This window comes from Pteropus alecto, unplaced genomic scaffold (genome assembly GCF_000325575.1).
Source record: "Pteropus alecto unplaced genomic scaffold, ASM32557v1 scaffold37, whole genome shotgun sequence".
Classification (NCBI taxonomy): domain Eukaryota; kingdom Metazoa; phylum Chordata; class Mammalia; order Chiroptera; family Pteropodidae; genus Pteropus; species Pteropus alecto.
The window spans coordinates 194,786-196,666 of NW_006440605.1; the positions used below are offsets into that span (position 1 = coordinate 194,786).

At 58.9% G+C, this 1,881-nt stretch overlaps 1 protein-coding gene across 1 annotated transcript in view; it reads left to right on the forward strand.

The window, feature by feature from the left end:
• Positions 1–1,881, forward strand: part of ADAMTS10 (ADAM metallopeptidase with thrombospondin type 1 motif 10) — a 19,129-nt gene that overhangs the window by 2,344 nt on the left and 14,904 nt on the right. The window contains exons 2-3 of the mRNA XM_006917201.3: positions 1,296–1,482; positions 1,715–1,881. The exon at positions 1,715–1,881 is cut by the window's right edge and continues 168 nt beyond it. Of these exons, the coding sequence (XP_006917263.1) occupies positions 1,395–1,482; positions 1,715–1,881 (255 nt within the window). The 5' untranslated portion in view covers positions 1,296–1,394. The remainder of the gene's footprint in view (positions 1–1,295; positions 1,483–1,714) is intronic.

Genomic DNA, 1,881 nt, shown 5'->3' on the forward strand with positions numbered 1-1,881 from the left:
CACACACACAACACACACACACACACACACACACACATACATACACACACACACACCAAGGGGTAAATGTCAGCCCAGCTGAAGGGAGCAGCAGCATCACAGAGTCAGGGAGTGAGCTCCCCGTCACTGGAGGAGTCCAAGCAGAAGCGAGAAATGTTGGCTTCTAAGTTCATATCTTAGAGAAAACCTGGCTCTATCCCTCTGGAGCTGAACTGCCCTGTTTGGGGATCAACTCTCAGACTTGGCCAAGCTGCAAAGAAAACAAGACAGTGTGTGATTAAGGGGGAAATTGCAGGGAAGAGGAAGGTGGAGCCTGGAGTGGGGAGGAGGGTTTGGCACAGGGTGGTGGCCCAAAGTGGTGTCTGCGGAGGGCTGGCCTGGGGCAGATGCCGGAGGAAGCCTGGCGCTCCCAGGAGGAATCCAAAGGGAGAGGAAGCAGGACGAAGAGCCGAGCTGGAAATGCAGGGTAGAGAAGAGGTCACGGGGACAGAGACCAGGATGCAGCGGTTTCCAGCCCCACTGGCAGGGTGAATAGCGTTACCCAAGGCAGAGGATCCAAGGGCATGGACCCCTAGGAATGGTGGGGGTGGGGAGGGAGGAGCCAAGCACTGGCCTCAGGTTTAATCTGGGTTGAAAATTCAACACTGACCAGCCTTCAGTTGTGTCCCATGCCAGCCTCCCCTTGCTGGCCTCCTGCCCGCTCCACATGAGCCTATGTGGTCCTGGGTCCTTAACAAGCGCCTCCCTGCCCGAAGGCCTTCGAGCCTGCTGTTCTCTCCCAGGTGCACCATCTCCTGTCTCTTCCCATGACTGGTTTCTTCTCGTCCTTCGCACCCCCACTTCTGAGCCTCCCCATTAGGTCACAATCTGAACTACTCTCCTTTGTTCATCTCTTTATTTACTTGTCTGTTATCTGTCACTCTCAGGAGACTGAGCCCTGGGACTGTCCCCGGGGCCAGGGACTGTGTCCATATCCTACACAGCCATTACCTAAAGAATGGATCTTTACAGGGTTATCAGGAAATGAAAAGAAATGGTGTCAAAATGCACTTAGTAGGTGCTCACAGAGCCAAGATCCTTGCCTGTCCTAAGAGTGTAGGGAGGATGGGGCTGGGGCGGGGACACCCCAGTAAGGAAGTCTATGCTGAATCTTCATACTAGGGGAAATGCCTTGGGCTTCCTCCAGACTGGGAGTGAGGGGCTGCAGGCCCCCCCGTCAGCCTGGTGAGGGGCCTTGGCCATGACTGTGCTGGGCAGCAGGACTAGCCCCACCCCACCCAGCTTCTCCCTCCCAGGAGCCCGGTGATGCTGCCCAGGCTGTGAACAGGGAAGGCGGCACTGTGGGGGCTGCCGGCAGCCAGGGCTGGGGAGAGACATGTGGACACGTGGCCTCTATGGCTCCCGCCTGCCAGATCCTCCGCTGGGCCCTTGCCCTGGGGCTGGGCCTTACATTCGAGGTCACGCACGCCTTCCGGTCTCAAGGTAGGGGTGGTCCAGGGCTGGTGGTGGGAGGGAGTAAGGAGACAAGGAGGGGTCAGTGGGGCTTGGATGGTCATTATGGGCGGGGGTAGTAAGGCCCTGAGGCTAGAGTCTTGAAGCCCTTGACCTGGATTCAGGGGCCAGCGAGGCCAGCATCACCTGCCCTGCAGCCAAGCAGCCATGTCACAGGGGTCCTTCCCAGGACTCACCCCAGGCCTCTGACCCTCACCCACAGATGAGTTCCTGTCCAGTCTGGAGAGCTATGAGATTGCCTTCCCCACCCGAGTGGATCACAACGGGGCACTGCTGGCCTTCTCACCCCCTGCCCCCCGGAGGCAGCGTCGGGGCGCTGGGCCTGCAGCAGAGTCCCGCCTCTTCTACAAGGTGGCCGCACCCAGCACC